Here is a 14,391-nt window from a genome sequence, read left to right on the forward strand (position 1 = left end):
ACTTGTGAAATAGACTTGAGGTAAACGGTTCGATTCCTCAGTATTAGAATCTTCACAAAATCAGCCTCTTTTTAATTTTCATTTAACTTTAAATAGAATAAGTCAAAACAATTTCCATTTTAATACATAGTAGATATAAATAAGGTATGCTAAGAAACTCTATCATCAAAATATGGAATCATCTCCATTGCTTTTAAGTTGGTGCACTAAGAAGTGCAGTTTCTGGCGGATCTCCAACATCAAGAAAACTCCTTGACAATGGCTGCAAACGAACAAAAAAGAGAAAAAATAACTGTAAGCACTAAGCAGTATTAACAGAAAATGGCTAAAAGTATACTACTACAAGCCATCTTATAATAAAAATGGATTGATGGTCGTAATACTTGCCTCATTGTAATCAGTTCCTGAGAGAAAGAAAGGTTCCTTCTCCCGAATCCCCCCATTCTCATGTACAATTCTTTCCAGATCCTGCAAACCATACGACGAAACCAAATTGATAAGATCATACGTTGTTTGGAACAATCCTTCATTCTAATTTGATTCCAACATCGTAAAGTTTTTTTAACCTTCTGAGTTAAGATTTCAAACTCGAGTAGCTCCTCTGTGATTTTCTCAAGGACACGGCGATTTTTAAGAAGCATTCCCTTTGCCTTTTCATACGCTAAGTCATAAATCTGTAGAGGAATAAAGATGGCATTAGAGAGGTCATTTAGCCTTGGACAATGCTTGAAACTACCGATAAGCGAAGCTGAAGATAGAAAATTGCGGAAACCTAGAGAGTCACCACAGACACAGCAGATATTAAGAACGTATGGAAAACTGAAGAGCAAAACGAACCTTTTCAACTTTATCCGCCATTTCATACTCGTGATTGTTCCCCATACTCAAAGCTGAAACCTGCTCAATCGAATGAAATAAATCAAACAGAAAAAGTACAGGGTCAATCAACTGCTCAGATGGGACATCAGAATGAATGGGAACTGTATGTAAGATGAAATCATCATGTTCAGTATTCAACATGTTGGTTCAGTGGTATCAGACATTTAAATCTTGGAATGGAGCCAATTTCAGATTTAAGAAAGAAGGTTACCGCGTTAGTAGCATAGTATACCGCAGGACTGTCATCGGGTCCCCAGCCATATTGAAGCACCATACGTGTTGCAATCTGTTGCAAGACACAAATAATAATCATAAAGAAACGAAACATTAAGTATGTAGACGACAGCATACTGCAAAAGAGTAGAAAGAGTTTACCTCCTGCGCTTTAGTTATTTCTGAAGAAGAAAGAAAATTTTCATCTCCGGGAGGAAGAAGCATTTGGGATGCAATATGAGATCCAAAGCAGAAAACGAGCTTCTTTTCAAGGTATGATCTTGATTCCGTATTCCCAATTGCAGAGCCTCCACTTGTGACCTTGGTGATTTTTGTACACCCAATTCCTTCCCAGGAACTAGGCTCAAGCCAAAGATTTTCCACAACATCGAAGTTTGGTATTAGAAGTGCAATGAGAGCACGACCAGCCGCCCAGACAGCATGTGGGTACTTTGTCTCCCTCGTCCAAGCAACAGAAGGACTTAAAAGTTCTATTCCGTTGCTTATTTGTCCATATGGTTCCATCAGATCAACCACATTCTCCAAATCTTCTTTGGTTAAGTTGAGTCCAAGATGATTTACAAGCACTTTTCCCATTGTCTTTGCAATTTTAGTTTTCCTCAACCATGGGGGAACTATATGGCTAAACGTCTGTCAGAAAGAGAAAGAAATCACCTGATGAAACCATACTTCGAAATTAACAAAAATGGGCTTGACCATAGGCGAAGAAGATGACAAATTTCTTACCGCAAACCAGCTAACGTAACTCAGAAGTTCGTCAGTGTCCAGAAATTTGCTTCTGAAGGCACTACTTTCGAGAGCCATTGGAACAAGTTTTAGTTCTATCGGTCGTAATAAAGTTGTCTTCTCCGAAACCTGTAGAACATGAATTGGTAACTACCATAGTGGAACAGAACTACAGAGAGAGATAGGAGAGAGCAAGAAAGAAGATATATGAATTGATATAGTACTCACAAGCAAAATAGAAATGAACCATCAGATGCAAAAGAAAATAAACAACTTTGAAAAGCTTAAGATCACCAACCTTACGCCAATCCACTAGATCAATGAGTTCTCTGTCCATGGTTTCTTCTGCAGCGTTGTGTAAAATCCTTTCCCTTTCCATTTCAGTTGGACTTTGAAGATGGAATACTCTATCCATACGACCTGGCCTTCTTAACGCCTCATCAATTTGCTTATGATTTCGTGTCGTCGCCATCAAAACTACACCATCCTGTTTCTCAAAGCTGCATAAGTAGAAGTTATTGGAATGACAGCAGAAAAGTCAACTGGAAAAAGGGAGAAGCTACTTGAGTTTCTACTGGACCAGTCCCTACTGCATTAAACGCGATACTTTGAGAAAACGCTGTGAATGCTACAATTTTAGTCTTAATTGTTAACCAACATAGAAATTAGCTATTACCCATCAAGTTCAACAAGAAGCTGATTAATGAACGATTCATGATCTTGCTGTTTTGTATGTACGAACTTCCCGCGTACACCAGCAAAGAGGTCAAAATCCTCCACAAAAATGATTACGGGTGCCTAGTCATCACAGTATACATCAGAGCATAAGATGACATCATGAGGACAATATAATATCTATGAAAATGATGAATTGCAAAACAATCTGAGGAAAGCAGCTAACCAAGTCTCTTGCAGTTTGAAAGAGTTCCCTGACATTCGCTGCACTTTGACCAACCCATAGCCCAGCTTCCAACTCTTGAGCTTCAACATTGACAACAGGCACTCTTGCTTCCGCTGCTATAGCGAGCGCCAGTGACGTCTTCCCTGTTCCTCTCTCACCCACAATAAGAACTCCCTGCAACGTGATTAAAAATGCTTATAATTGGACACTCCCCCACAGGATAAGCACAGAACCGTAAAGCAACATACCCGAGGTGCGCGGGCACCCATCTCCTGAAATGCCTTTGGATTTTGTAAAAATGCCACAACCTCGTTGATTTCTTCTCTCATAGACTCAATACTAGCAAAGTTTTTTAATGGGATTGGTGGATTTTTCACTCTCTTCATTCTGTCGAATGCAGTTTTTATGGGGTCGATTCCAGCCTTTCTCTTTTGCTTGATTCTCCTTTTTCTATAAGTAAAATATGATTTCTGAGAGAAGAAGAAAAAAACCGAATTTCAGTAATCAACTGTGAGTGTAAGAAATCTGAAAGATCAACAAACTCAATGAAAAATTGAGAGTGTTGGAAAGAGAAGCATAAGAGGAGAGAAAAGTTACATACCACTCTAAAGAATTTCCGCACGTTTGGATCTCGGCGGAAGGGTCCATAGCCAAGAAGTCTTGGAACCTTTCTTTTCAGAAAACGAAAAACATGATACAAAACAAACCCATATATAGAACTTCGAATTAGAAACCAGAGGAACCACTGAAAATCTTCTGTATCGCGGGACTTGAAGTTCAATTCTGCTTCAGACTGCCATTGTAAGTACCATGTTGAGCCAACAGTCTGTTCTATTTCTTCTGGCCAAGCCATTCCCAGACGCAGCCTTAACTGTGTCAGAAAAAAAGTCAGGAATAAAAAAAATAGACACATGGAAGCAGGAGGAATATATCCAGAGAGAGAATAAAGTAATACCTGGTAAGGAATGATAAATTCGATAACTGGAAACACTACCGCCATCATAATGTCATCGTTAAGATTCCTTATTCTCCTTAATGCATTATCCTTCGCATTTGATACAACTTGAGTCTTCCTCAGTGCGTTAAAGACTCGAGAAACCACCCTTGTAACCAGTAGAAACTGTTGTTGAAGACTTAGCTCTGTCATGGGTATCCACATCAGATGAACAGAAGTTGGGATTCCACAAGCAAGCATTTTGAGGTACAGAGCATCAAACCCTCCGAATTTCTCAAAAAGCATCTCATATTCCTACAACCACAGACAAGAGTTAAAAACCTAAACTTAAAAATTCATCAAATAGATTAGGACTTTAACTAAAAAATCCATGACATGGGTAACCTTGATGTCAACGTAATACTCCTTGTCATCTCCTTTTAATGCAACATACATTATAGCATAATCATGCCTAATCCTGGCACTGTCAATCAGCTTTCTGGAAACTGCATATGGAACTGCCATAGGGTCCATCTCCCACCTATTTTTGTCCTCGTTATACCACGTCTTTGAAACAACTCTATCACGATCCAGGAGTAGTTGTTCCTTCAGATTAAAAAAATTCATTAACTAATTGGTGAATGGTCAATACAATGTAAAAATAAGCTCTGCAAAAGACAGGGATATGCATAAACTTTTCAACAAGGTTGCAACTAAGACTGTTTCATTTTAAGCATTACAGCTAGCATCTCAATTCTACGAATATCAAACAGTGAAAGGATCCAATCAATGGTGTAAGCCCAAAAAATGAGTGCTTCTAGCTTGCCCAAGTAATCTGATTTACTTAATAGCTCGAGATCAAGATAACACATGAACTTAAACTTAAGAATCTACCAAAACCGAGGTGATTCTTGAGGTTTTATCACCAATGAATACAAATCTATAGGTTAGTCATGCTAATTATATATCTACCATGAAAAACATAATGCCTTTTTCCATCCTTCCCTGGAAAAACATCCACCAATAATAAACAAACCGCATATATGTGGGCTAGTACTTCATATTATAAAGTTACCTGTCTCTGCGCAATATATTGTTTACCAAAATCAACATCTTCCAAAAGTTTCTGTTTCAAATCGGCTTTTGCTTCTTCCTGCCACTTTTTCCAACCATGCCGTAGATGGAGCTGGATAGCTTTCGGAACAACCACCTCCTTCTCTCCAAACATCCATTTCACCTCAGCCTCAGGAAATCCCTTGACAGCTTCACCTTCTGGAGTCTTTTGAACAAAAAGCTTTTCTTCACCAAACTTTTTCATTCGTTTTCTGATACGATTCTGGAGATCTCTCTGCAGCTTTTTTGATTCCTCCAGGCGTTTTTTGATACGTATAGAAAAATCCACTGAGTCACGATCGAAAAGGGGGTCAACCTCCTCTAGTTCCAAAACATTAGGCAGTATCGTTTGTTCCAAGTGCTTTCTTTGAGCGTTCACTAATTCCTGCTTAATCTCAGATCTCGAGAGTTTTGTAATGGAGCTTTCAGGAACACTACAACCAGAAAATCAATTGATCTTGTAAGTGAAACATGCAACCTTTATGTCAACAGGAAAACAGAGAGCGTATACATGACAAAAACATGTAAAAAAACCAACAAAAAGATACACTTAGACTAAGTGCAGGGGTACAAACAGGATCCTTGGTAATCTTAGAAGGCCGCTAGAAATGCACGCAAATAAGAGGAATGCAAAGAGAACTCTTGCAAATAGATGAGCTTATCACAATCAAATGCTAAAATATCTCTCATTAAAGGGAAACCAAAATCTCAGCTAAATCAAGGCTAAAGATATCACCTTTCAGGAATTTCTCGATTCATTTCTCGGTTGAAGCTCTTAACCAACTCTACACACTCTCTTTCGATGAAAATAAGCTCTCTAACCCCAAAACTCAATGTTGTCGTCTCTTTCTTTAAAATTATATCGTCAATCTCATCTATTCTTTCCCATATCTTGTTGTACTCGGTCTCCATTATATCCACACTCTCTTCCATTTTCTCAACTTTGTCCCTAGCGCCTTTTATCAACAGTTTTTCACTCTCTTTCTTCAATCTTAGGGCCTCATCTACAATCCCATCAGCTCTTTTCATTAACACGTCTCTCTCCTTCCTCAACCGCCTCATATCACGATACAATCCACTCATTATCTCTTTCTGCAGTTTCTCCTTCTCCACCTTGACTGCATCCAAAACCGTTCCCACTTCAACAACATCTCCCTTTTCCTTTCTAACCTTGTCAATAGTCTTCAGTAAAACCGAGACTCTCTCCAACAGCCTCCGAGTATAATCCGAGAACTCATGATCAACAGTTCTCAAAACCACCTCTTTTTCTCTCACTGCCTCTTTCTTTTTCTTCCAAAACACATCACTGACGAAAGGCACAGCTAAAGCTGGAGCTTGAAAAGAGCGAACTGGCGAAAACCCAATCGCAATACAAAACAAGGCGTAAACTAAAGGCTTTGACACAAACTGAAAAACGCTCTCAATCGTCTTTGCCTTATACACAGACGATGGCACAAGCTCGTTTCCATCTCCACATAATCTCAATGATTCCGAGACAGCTTCACTCCCGGATTCAGACTGTTTCGACCTCAAAAAACTCGCATTGACACCACCGGAAAAACCAAAACAGCCTCTAATGGGCACAATTTTCCTAGATTTCTTGGACTCTCTATACCCAAATTTTCGATTTTTGACCCGATATCTAGGCTTTAACGATACTATACCTGAGCCCAGAGAAAGCGGAGACAACTGTGTGAGAAAGGGTGAAGATATGGAAGAAGCGGAGATGAAATCCATCGCAGCACTAACGCCGAAGTGAAACTCAACACCATATCTTTGTGATAGCCTCCATTGCAGCTCCTTACTATTGCTATATGATTGAAGTTTCCGCCGGAAAGTCGCCGGATTTTTAAACTGCAACTGACGACGGAAGTGAAAGCACTAGAGCGCAGTGTAGAGAGGTTTATCAGATTGAAAGAGATAGAGAGAGAATAGAGAACGGTTCAAGTTTTCAATTAGTACACACACTATTAAACCGATTATTAAAAACCGAATTTTCATTAACCGATTTCGTCCCATACCGGGAACACACTAAACCGGATTGGTTTGTGCTATATGCTTAAAGAACCAGAACAGAGCATAATAAACACAACAAAACATACATATTGCTCATGCGCCGGTCTTACATAATCATCAAGTTATACAACCACCGAGAACAAACCTAAACTAGTGTATACTGTAAATACATACATATTAGTCACAAGTTGTGACTCACAACACTTCATCTTCCACTAAATCTTCTTGTTCACATAGAGGTTTTTCTTCTCTCAACAGATCTCATCTCCTTCCCAGTTATCTTTCTCCTTTGGCCCCGTAGGACCTTCTTCTCCATAAAGAGCAATGGGAAACAAATCAACAATGTTCTCAAAAGAGAACCTAACAACCAGAGGAAGAAGATTCATGATCTTATTGATCTCAGACCCTGAATCATAGGCAATGCTCGGACCCCATTCTCTCATATATTGTAACCAGCGCGGCTCAATCACAACTCCATTACCTAAATACTCTGCTGCTACAATCACATACCTTTGGCTAGAATCCAACATGTATTTACTTTTCGCTACGTCATTCCTCACTCCAATCCCGAACTTTGACGAGCCTTGGAGATACATTCCTGGATGAGGGAAACTCGCATGTCCGTGTTTAGATGAGTACACAGCCGGTTTGTTATCTTTCACAAACTCAATTTCTGACGCATCAACCCAACCACCACCACTGTGCTGAGAGAAGAACATTTGCCGAAGCTCACCAGAGAAGTTGCATACACGGAAAGTGAAATGTTCCCAGTCACCAACATGTTCTCCTATGCGGGTCATAGGTAACGTGAATATCCCGATTTTGAGCGTGGCCGGGCCATTAAAGGGGCAGAAGATCCACATCACGATGTCGGTGAAGGTTCCACCAAGTGCTGGTTTCACATGAACGTAAAGCTCGGAGCTTTCATGGTTTCCTTTCTTGAGATGACTCTTTGCTTCTTCGTCTTCAGGAAGATCTATCCAGAATTCCATATCATTGCATCCTCCAGCAGGCAAGTTCGAGCCTGTGGAGTTAATCGGCTCACCTTGTGATTTCCCTGACCGGTACAACAAAGCTCCGTTTTTAAAGAACCATTGTACGGATGAAGGCATGTAAGCCTCTTCAGGGTGGAAGTAGACCGTTGGTCCGTAGTGTTCGATAACAGCATGGACCTGGTTGAGATTTGGCATGGCGTGTAAAGTCGAATCAAGATTCTTTAAGCATCCAATATCAGGGACCGTCCTATCAGAAGCTAGATCATATGTGCAGCAAAAGAATGACCCAACAGCTACACCTTTTGAGAGCATTCCTCTCTCGCAAGGTTGGGTGCTCCATACACTAAAAGGAGAACCAGAGCGGTTCGACTTCTTGGAAGAACCCACCTCAAGTATCATCTCAGAGGTTTCACAACTCTCAGTAAGATCCTGTCTTACACATCTAACCTCCTCTGTCTCAGGTTTCCCTGGTTGATGGGTTACAACAAATCCCATTGCTCTGTAACCAACCGGAGGAATAGGTAGCCAGAAATAGCCACCGCCATTTTTCTCTGAATCAGCACTCCAAACCAAGGAATAACTCACAGGCTTTTTCAGGGCCGGCAGATCATCAACATTGATGGTTTCACTAGCCCGAGCTGCAAGTACATAACCTCTCAAGGGATGATCGGTTGGCTGGCAATAGTGACCAAGGCAGTGGAAACCTTCTGGAATTTCCACAGCTCTGTAAAATGTTGCACGTTTTGATTTTCCGTGCGATGAATCGGAGCTCCAAACTCTATGGAGCTTAGTGATTTTCACCACATCAATTTCTCCTAGGTTTATTATTCCCGTGGCAAAACCATTACCTGAAAATAACAGAAAAGTACATCACTTTTGGCAACAAGAAGTAACGATTCACTTTAGAAATAGAACAATTCATTGATTGAAACAGTAGAAAGAGTATATGCTTAGCTTGATCTGTTATTGGACTAGAAAGAAGAATTCTTTCACATAATACTCAAAAGAAGTAACTTCAACCAAAGACTTTTAGAGAAAGCCTGTGAGTTATTCCTTGGTTTGGAGTTATTCCTTGTTTCTTATTTTATCCAAGTGATACTAGTTTGAAGAAACAAAACTGGATAAACTCTCTATTAAGTGACATGATACCATATCCATCTACGCTTTCAGGACATTAAATGATAGAGCCCTTTTATATAATTAGACAACATTATCGAGCCAATACTAATCATCTCTAACTACAGCAAAAGAAAAAGTATATCTAAATGTTGCATGTGAGAATAATATGTAAACTTGAAATCAAGTCCTTGTATCAGAAGAGTCAAACAAAGAAGATTGATAAAGACAACGGGAAGTGAACCCATGCAGAATATTCCAAAGCATCTTCTCAGTCTACCCCTTTCAATAAATCAGAATATAAATTCTCCTTCTCCAAAAAGAAAAATCTATATAAAAATCCATAAAACTCGATAAGATTTAAGACATTCCTCATTAACCAAGGACGAGAACCGACGAGTAATATTAACCTTATCTTATAATAATAACTAATCAAACTCAATTGTTAGATTAGACCAAACCTAGCTGAAAATGCTTTACTTATATATGCCTTGATTTTTTCTACTTACATTATTAATCCAATGATTCAAAATGTTCAAGAAACTGCAAATTGCAAATTTCCAGTAAAAGAAAGTTTTTTTTTTTGTACCTTGTGGCCAACAAGGAAGAGGAGACGGAAGCGAGAAGGGCTTTGGCTCGGCCGATTCCGAATCCAACTCGGAGACTCCTCTGCTCCAGTAAAAACAATCACACCCAAACATATTTGTACAAAGTTCAAGATTTCTTCTCCAGAATCTCGAAAAATTAAGAGGAACCCACCAAAACCCACTAGCTAATTTCGAGTGCGTGAAGTTCAGATTCGCCGATTAAAGAGAAATTTCCGATTTTTCGCCGGGAACTGGGAAATTCACCGTTTCCTATGCGTCTCTCTCTCTATCTCTGTGCTCCTCTCTCTCTCTATACCTCAATTTGTGAGAAATTTAGAGAAAGGAGCAACATTTAACAGAGAACTTATGACTTATCAACACATTCGCGGCGAACAGAGAGAGAGAGAGAGAGAGAGGCGTTGCAAGTTGTGTAATTGCGTAACAAAGAGGAGAAGGTTTGATGTTGATGATGATTAAGAGCTAAAGTTTATACTTTTATGCGTTTCTCTAAAAGCTCTTGTATTTGCCCCCTATCTTTACAACCTTTTCGTAATAGCCCCAGTTTTATACAAACATTCAGATTAGTCCCATATTAGTAACTGAAAGTTTATTCATACGTTTCACCTCAATACTTTCAAATTTCACAGTTTAAACCCATCATCATCAAACGTTTTCGCACATTCAAAAAAAAACAAAATATAAACACTTTTTCTCTCTTTTTCTTTAAGCCGCAGAATGACTAAACGTTTCGTCTACAGCACTAAGATTTACTACTTTATTCTTGTTATATCTCTTCTTCGTGCTGTCTCCTTCTCCGCCGCTTCCACCGCCACAAGTTATCGAAATCTCGCATCCAAACACGTTTCCGAAACATGAAAACAACCCTTTCTTACCTTCTCCTCCTCCACCGTTCCTCCCTCGTTGTTGTTTCTCCTTTCGTCTCCTCCTCCTACGTCTCCTCCCTGCTCCTCCTTTCCCGCTAGATTCATCGCTCGATCCAGCCGCTTCAACCGCGCCTTTTTTCTCAGCTCTCCACCGTTCGACTCTGTGCTCAATTCCCTCTGTTTTCCCTTCAAGAATCGAACTCGCGTCCTCTTTGTTATTACTGTTCGTCGACGTCGCAACCGCTGTTTTCTGCCTGTTGTAAAGCCCTTGCGCAATAGCAGCCGCGACCACTGACGCTGATGGTCCAATATCAGAGTTACAAAGCGAACCGTTCACCATACTATCCGCACCAATAACAAGACCACCACCGCCTCCTCCTCCGGTAACAACCCCTGTTTTAACTCCGTAATCATTCGTCGACGTTGTTAAATCCGTTTGATCGCTATTCGTACGGCGATGCATCATCCTTGAAGCTTCTTGATCTCTTTTATTCGTATCTCCTCTTCTACTTCCATCAAACACCTCAATAGATAACGGCATACTCCGTTGACCACCGTCAAGAAGCGCAACGCCGAGCCGTAAAAACCCTTGAAGCCTACCGGAAGGACGACGGATCTGAAGCGTCACAAGCCTCATATTGTTGTTCCCACCACCACCATCGTCACCGTCGCCGAAACCAGACCAAGGAGCAAAAAGATCGCTAAGAAGAACATTGACAGTACCAACAAGGGCGTCTTTAGCCCAAGCCGCTGCGTAAATCTCAATGACAATAGCTGAAGCGTCAGCGTCAAGGATCTTGTCGTTAACCCTAAACACGAACTTCTCGTTCCATATAGGGTTAGCTCTGTTGGATTGATCAACACGCGTGGTGAGTTTCCTCATAGGATCGGTGTTGATCCAAGCGACGGAATAGGTTTTCATGTTTCTTGAAACAGGGGCTAAATCTTGTGCTGAGATTAGATTGATTTCAAGAACGGGACATGCGAACTTGAGTCGAACCATGTTTATTAATTTGTTTTTTTTTTTTTTTTTTTTTGTTCTTTCTAGAATCTATTATGGATTCGTTAATCTTCGCAAGAAGCGGGAGATTAAAGAAAGCTAAAACCTTTCTCTGTTCACACTCGTCTCCGTGAGAATGATTATACGATCAGTTGAGAATGAGAATGACAAAGGAGAATAAAAGGAGAGGTTAAGAAGGAGCGTGAGACGAGGAAGAAGCTTGTGGTTTTTAGACGTGATAAGAACTAGACCGTTGGTTTTATTGACTTTTTTTCCAAACGGTAAATTGGTTATAAAAGTTGGAGACTTTAAGGTTACAGACATTATTTCTTTGACTCGCTCTTTCTTTGGTCTGTTTTGATCTAAAGATTGATTTGTTTTTCAAGAGATTTGACTTTTTGTATATTGGTGTAAAGAAAAAGAAAAATTAAAGATCTAGTCAAAGTGAATGAAACTCTGTTATAACGAAGTAACGATATTTACGTAAGAATAGGAGAGTTTGTTTTGGTTCTTAAGTTCTTTATATTTTCATTTTTTTTTTTTGGGTAGGAATTTCTTTATATTTTCTTTTGTATAATTTCATATTTTTTCGTTCAAAATTGATAAAATACGTTTGGTGTGCAGTATATATATGTATTTCGTAATTGGCCTTTCAAATAAACCACAATATAGGGAAATATAAATGCTTGGTCTTCCTCTACTTTCAGACTATTTCGCTCTCCCAAAACAAACAAGTGTCCTGATTTGGAAATTTCCATAGATATGCGAATAGGGGTTGTTTAGAAAAATGAGAGGGTTGATAGGATAATCTAAAGCGCCGGTGGATATTTTAAAGTTAGGAGGAGGTTGATCGGATAAGAAAATATAATATATAGTTTACTCAACATATATAGTCGGTTAGGCTATAACTTTTTAATATCAGATTATGAATTATAGGCCTTTAGGTTCATGGAAATGGTTCGTGGATTTCCTAATAAATGAATATATTCAGTATATGTATTTACATGTTATGTTCTGAACAAAGAAAACGTATTATTAGATGGTTGTGACGATCTTTTCTTCTTGTTGGTGTGTGATTTTAAACATTTTTTTGGATCAGCCAAATCCACATATTGTTAATAGGATGACGACCGTTCCAAAATGCTTAAATCAGTACAAAATTTGTTAAACAACCCGAGACAAATTGGAAACATTCTCATTATATCTAATGGCTATGATCACACCAACAAAAGAAGAAAAGATCGAGAGATACCTTAGCACGTGCGCTTGACCATCTAAGTCACAACCAAATTATAAACATATGTAGACATACGTAGATAAAATCTAATCTACCACAACTTCCATCTCCATTCACCAATTATATTATTAATAATCTATCTCTCTTCCCTGTAGATTTTGTCTCAAGTCTCAACCATGGTTGTCCACTTGATCTCTCTTCTCACACCAATCCTAGCCCTAATCATAATTCTGTCTCTTCCCTCTCTCATCAACACTTCCCAATTGGATTACGACACTCTAGTTTTCAAACAATGCGATTCATTGGACACAAACATCCTTCAAAAAACAGCAACAAAAACTCCAAATTACTCGAATCAGAATCTCATTCTTCGTGCACAAGCCCTTTCTTCTTTCTTACGCAAACTCGAATCCGAATCCTCTCGATCTAAGTTCTACAAGACTCTAGTTGGTAACGAAAAGCACGCCGTCTCTGGATGGTTCCAGTGCAGAGAAGATTATCCGAGTGAGATATGCCATAGGTGTGTTAGTGTTCTTCGTGACATTTCTTCTAGACTGTGTGGAAATGCCACGTCAGCTCGTGTTCATCTCCGAGGATGTCACTTGATATACGAATTTGAACGTGTTGAGACCCCTAGTGCTCGTAAGTATCCATATTGATGTAGCTCGTAAGTAAAAATTTCGTTTGTGTCCAACACGATTATCTTCTTATTGTTCGTGTTCAGAAGGAGCTAGGAATCATCACAACAACCACAAGTTATTCGAAACCCCCGAACACGGTCTTATACACAAGATATGCGATGGAGCAACGGCAGAGACGTTTGCCGGATTTGAAGAGTTGAAGAGAGAGGCACTCGCTGCAGCTGAAACAGGAGTAGTTGACGGGCACGGGTTCTTTGAGGATAGTTTCAAGCTTCTCCACGTTGTGGCTCAGTGTGATGGCCACGTTGAAGCTTGTGATTGCGGTGAGTGCGTCACTGCCGCGGCTGCTGCAGCGGCAGAACAGTGTCGGTGGTCCATCGCGGGTCAAATATACTTAGAAGGGTGCTACGTCGGGTATACATACCACCCGCATGAAGTTCCCGATAATTCATACCACGGTACGTACGACTGAACCAACACCACTTAAAATCAGTTGATGATGTACTTGAGTTGAGTTGCCAATTTTATTTTGTTTACTTTTGGTAGAAGAAGAAGGTTCAAAAGTAAACACGGGGAAGTCGTTGGCGATAGTTGTAGGAGGAGTAGCGGCACTGGTCCTTGTTGCTATCTTTTTAATGTTCCTAAAGAGCTTGCGTAAAAAAGGAGATGGTACGTTATCATTAGTTTAACTTCAATAGAAATATGAGTTGACTAAACAAAAACTTGATTTGAAAGGAAATATTCAATTTTTGCTATTCCTATTGCAGATTGTTGAAGAGAAGGTTTACATCATAGAGATGTGTAAGGGTTTAGTTAATTTTGGACAGCTCCACACAAGTATTAATTACATCTAGTGATTCGGATACGAGATACAGAATCATCACTGACCAAATCAGACAACTTGTTTTCCTTTTGCTTGCCGTATTCATCAGTCTTCTCCCTCAGTTAAACTAAATATGACATCCGACCACTATTGACAAAATCAGTCAAACCAAATCAATGGGCGACTAAACCACACCCCTACAAATCAAACTTTAATCTCTATTTTATACAGATCCTTCTTTCTACATCTTCTGGCACTAGAAAGCATTGACTTTTAAACACATGCATAAATATGATTCATGTCTA

At 39.5% G+C, this 14,391-nt stretch overlaps 4 protein-coding genes across 5 annotated transcripts; 1 reads left to right on the forward strand and 3 right to left on the reverse strand.

Annotated features, from left to right (window-relative positions):
* Nucleotides 1–51: 51 nt before the first annotated feature.
* LOC104700228 (putative inactive ATP-dependent zinc metalloprotease FTSHI 5, chloroplastic) lies at nt 52–6,842 on the reverse strand. Its single transcript, XM_087454517.1, has 16 exons — nt 5,524–6,842; nt 4,750–5,221; nt 4,080–4,280; nt 3,696–3,989; nt 3,342–3,611; nt 2,989–3,210; nt 2,741–2,914; nt 2,516–2,637; nt 2,138–2,339; nt 1,840–1,968; nt 1,255–1,743; nt 1,091–1,165; nt 838–897; nt 567–674; nt 388–468; nt 52–262 (listed from the first exon to the last, which is right to left on the reverse strand). The coding sequence occupies exons 1-16, from the start codon at nt 6,522–6,524 to the stop codon at nt 194–196; spliced, it is 3,969 nt and encodes a 1,322-aa protein (XP_087310643.1). The 5' UTR covers nt 6,525–6,842; the 3' UTR covers nt 52–193.
* A 28-nt stretch (nt 6,843–6,870) lies between these two features.
* Nucleotides 6,871–10,010, reverse strand: LOC104700315 (hypothetical protein At1g04090). The gene is made up of 2 exons (XM_010415853.3): nt 9,504–10,010; nt 6,871–8,646 (listed from the first exon to the last, which is right to left on the reverse strand). The coding sequence occupies exons 1-2, from the start codon at nt 9,613–9,615 to the stop codon at nt 7,055–7,057; spliced, it is 1,704 nt and encodes a 567-aa protein (XP_010414155.2). The 5' UTR covers nt 9,616–10,010; the 3' UTR covers nt 6,871–7,054.
* Nucleotides 10,011–10,093: 83 nt separating this feature from the next.
* Nucleotides 10,094–11,925, reverse strand: LOC104703311 (uncharacterized). Its single transcript, XM_010419321.3, has one exon. The coding sequence runs from the start codon at nt 11,386–11,388 to the stop codon at nt 10,225–10,227; it is 1,164 nt and encodes a 387-aa protein (XP_010417623.3). The 5' UTR covers nt 11,389–11,925; the 3' UTR covers nt 10,094–10,224.
* A 626-nt stretch (nt 11,926–12,551) lies between these two features.
* Nucleotides 12,552–14,349, forward strand: LOC104700404 (plasmodesmata-located protein 4). 2 transcript variants are annotated; one of them, XM_010416020.3, is made up of 4 exons: nt 12,552–13,264; nt 13,347–13,721; nt 13,810–13,932; nt 14,031–14,349. In XM_010416020.3, exons 1-4 carry the CDS (start codon nt 12,799–12,801, stop codon nt 14,036–14,038), a joined length of 972 nt encoding a protein of 323 aa, XP_010414322.2. In that variant the 5' UTR covers nt 12,552–12,798; the 3' UTR covers nt 14,039–14,349. The 2 variants fall into 2 exon arrangements, with proteins under 2 accessions (XP_010414322.2, XP_087310906.1); XM_087454780.1 differs by having other exon boundaries at nt 13,813–13,932; nt 14,031–14,174.
* Nucleotides 14,350–14,391: the final 42 nt, after the last annotated feature.

Source organism: Camelina sativa, chromosome 1 (assembly GCF_030686135.1).
Source record: "Camelina sativa cultivar CO46 ecotype springtype chromosome 1, ASM3068613v1".
Taxonomy (NCBI): domain Eukaryota; kingdom Viridiplantae; phylum Streptophyta; class Magnoliopsida; order Brassicales; family Brassicaceae; genus Camelina; species Camelina sativa.

Coding starts and splice junctions, on each gene's coding strand:
- LOC104700228 (XM_087454517.1), bottom strand. CDS start 6,524: ATGGATTTCATCTCCGCTTCTTCCATATCTTCACCCTTTCTCACACAG. Junction 3,612..3,695: donor AATTTATCATTCCTTACCAG/GTATTACTTTAT, acceptor TTTCTGACACAG/TTAAGGCTGCGTCTGGGAAT. Junction 1,166..1,254: donor AAATAACTAAAGCGCAGGAG/GTAAACTCTTTC, acceptor GTCTTGCAACAG/ATTGCAACACGTATGGTGCT.
- LOC104700315 (XM_010415853.3), bottom strand. CDS start 9,615: ATGTTTGGGTGTGATTGTTTTTACTGGAGCAGAGGAGTCTCCGAGTTG. Junction 8,647..9,503: donor TCTTCCTTGTTGGCCACAAG/GTACAAAAAAAA, acceptor TGTTATTTTCAG/GTAATGGTTTTGCCACGGGA.
- LOC104703311 (XM_010419321.3), bottom strand. CDS start 11,388: ATGGTTCGACTCAAGTTCGCATGTCCCGTTCTTGAAATCAATCTAATC.
- LOC104700404 (XM_010416020.3), top strand. CDS start 12,799: ATGGTTGTCCACTTGATCTCTCTTCTCACACCAATCCTAGCCCTAATC. Junction 13,265..13,346: donor TGTTGAGACCCCTAGTGCTC/GTAAGTATCCAT, acceptor GTTCGTGTTCAG/AAGGAGCTAGGAATCATCAC. Junction 13,722..13,809: donor TCCCGATAATTCATACCACG/GTACGTACGACT, acceptor TACTTTTGGTAG/AAGAAGAAGGTTCAAAAGTA.